Below are 291 nucleotides of genomic sequence, written 5' to 3' on the forward strand. Positions count from 1 at the left end.
CACGGACGAGCTGCGGGCACGTACGTCCTGCTGGGGCAGGGAATGCTCTGCCGTCCCCGAGGGTGTTGTGCTTGACAGGCTCTGTGGGGTTTTAGGGGGGTATATTATTGGTGGTGTTTTGAACTGTAGCTTGGCTTGTGCCTTGGTTGCTGTGGGGTGGAACTAGGCTTAGCTGGGATGAACTGGGCTCAGCTGACATGATGTTTTTTAGTCCTGGATTCTTCCCTGTGAGGGTGCTGAGGCACTGGCATGGGTTGCCCAGGGAGGCTGTGGATGCCCCAACCCTGGGGG

General features: G+C 58.1%; 1 protein-coding gene across 1 annotated transcript in view; it reads left to right on the top strand.

Moving 5' to 3' along the window:
- Nucleotides 1-10: 10 nt before the first annotated feature.
- The window catches only part of UBE2T (ubiquitin-conjugating enzyme E2T (putative)), a gene marked incomplete at its 5' end in the record, with an annotated part of 4,526 nt that continues 4,245 nt past the window's right edge, over nucleotides 11-291 (top strand). The window contains one exon of the mRNA XM_009070503.1: nucleotides 11-20. Within this exon, the coding sequence (XP_009068751.1) occupies nucleotides 11-20 (10 nt within the window). The remainder of the gene's footprint in view (nucleotides 21-291) is intronic.

This window comes from Acanthisitta chloris, unplaced genomic scaffold, assembly GCF_000695815.1.
Source record: "Acanthisitta chloris isolate BGI_N310 unplaced genomic scaffold, ASM69581v1 scaffold9892, whole genome shotgun sequence".
NCBI classification, from domain to species: Eukaryota; Metazoa; Chordata; class Aves; order Passeriformes; family Acanthisittidae; genus Acanthisitta; species Acanthisitta chloris.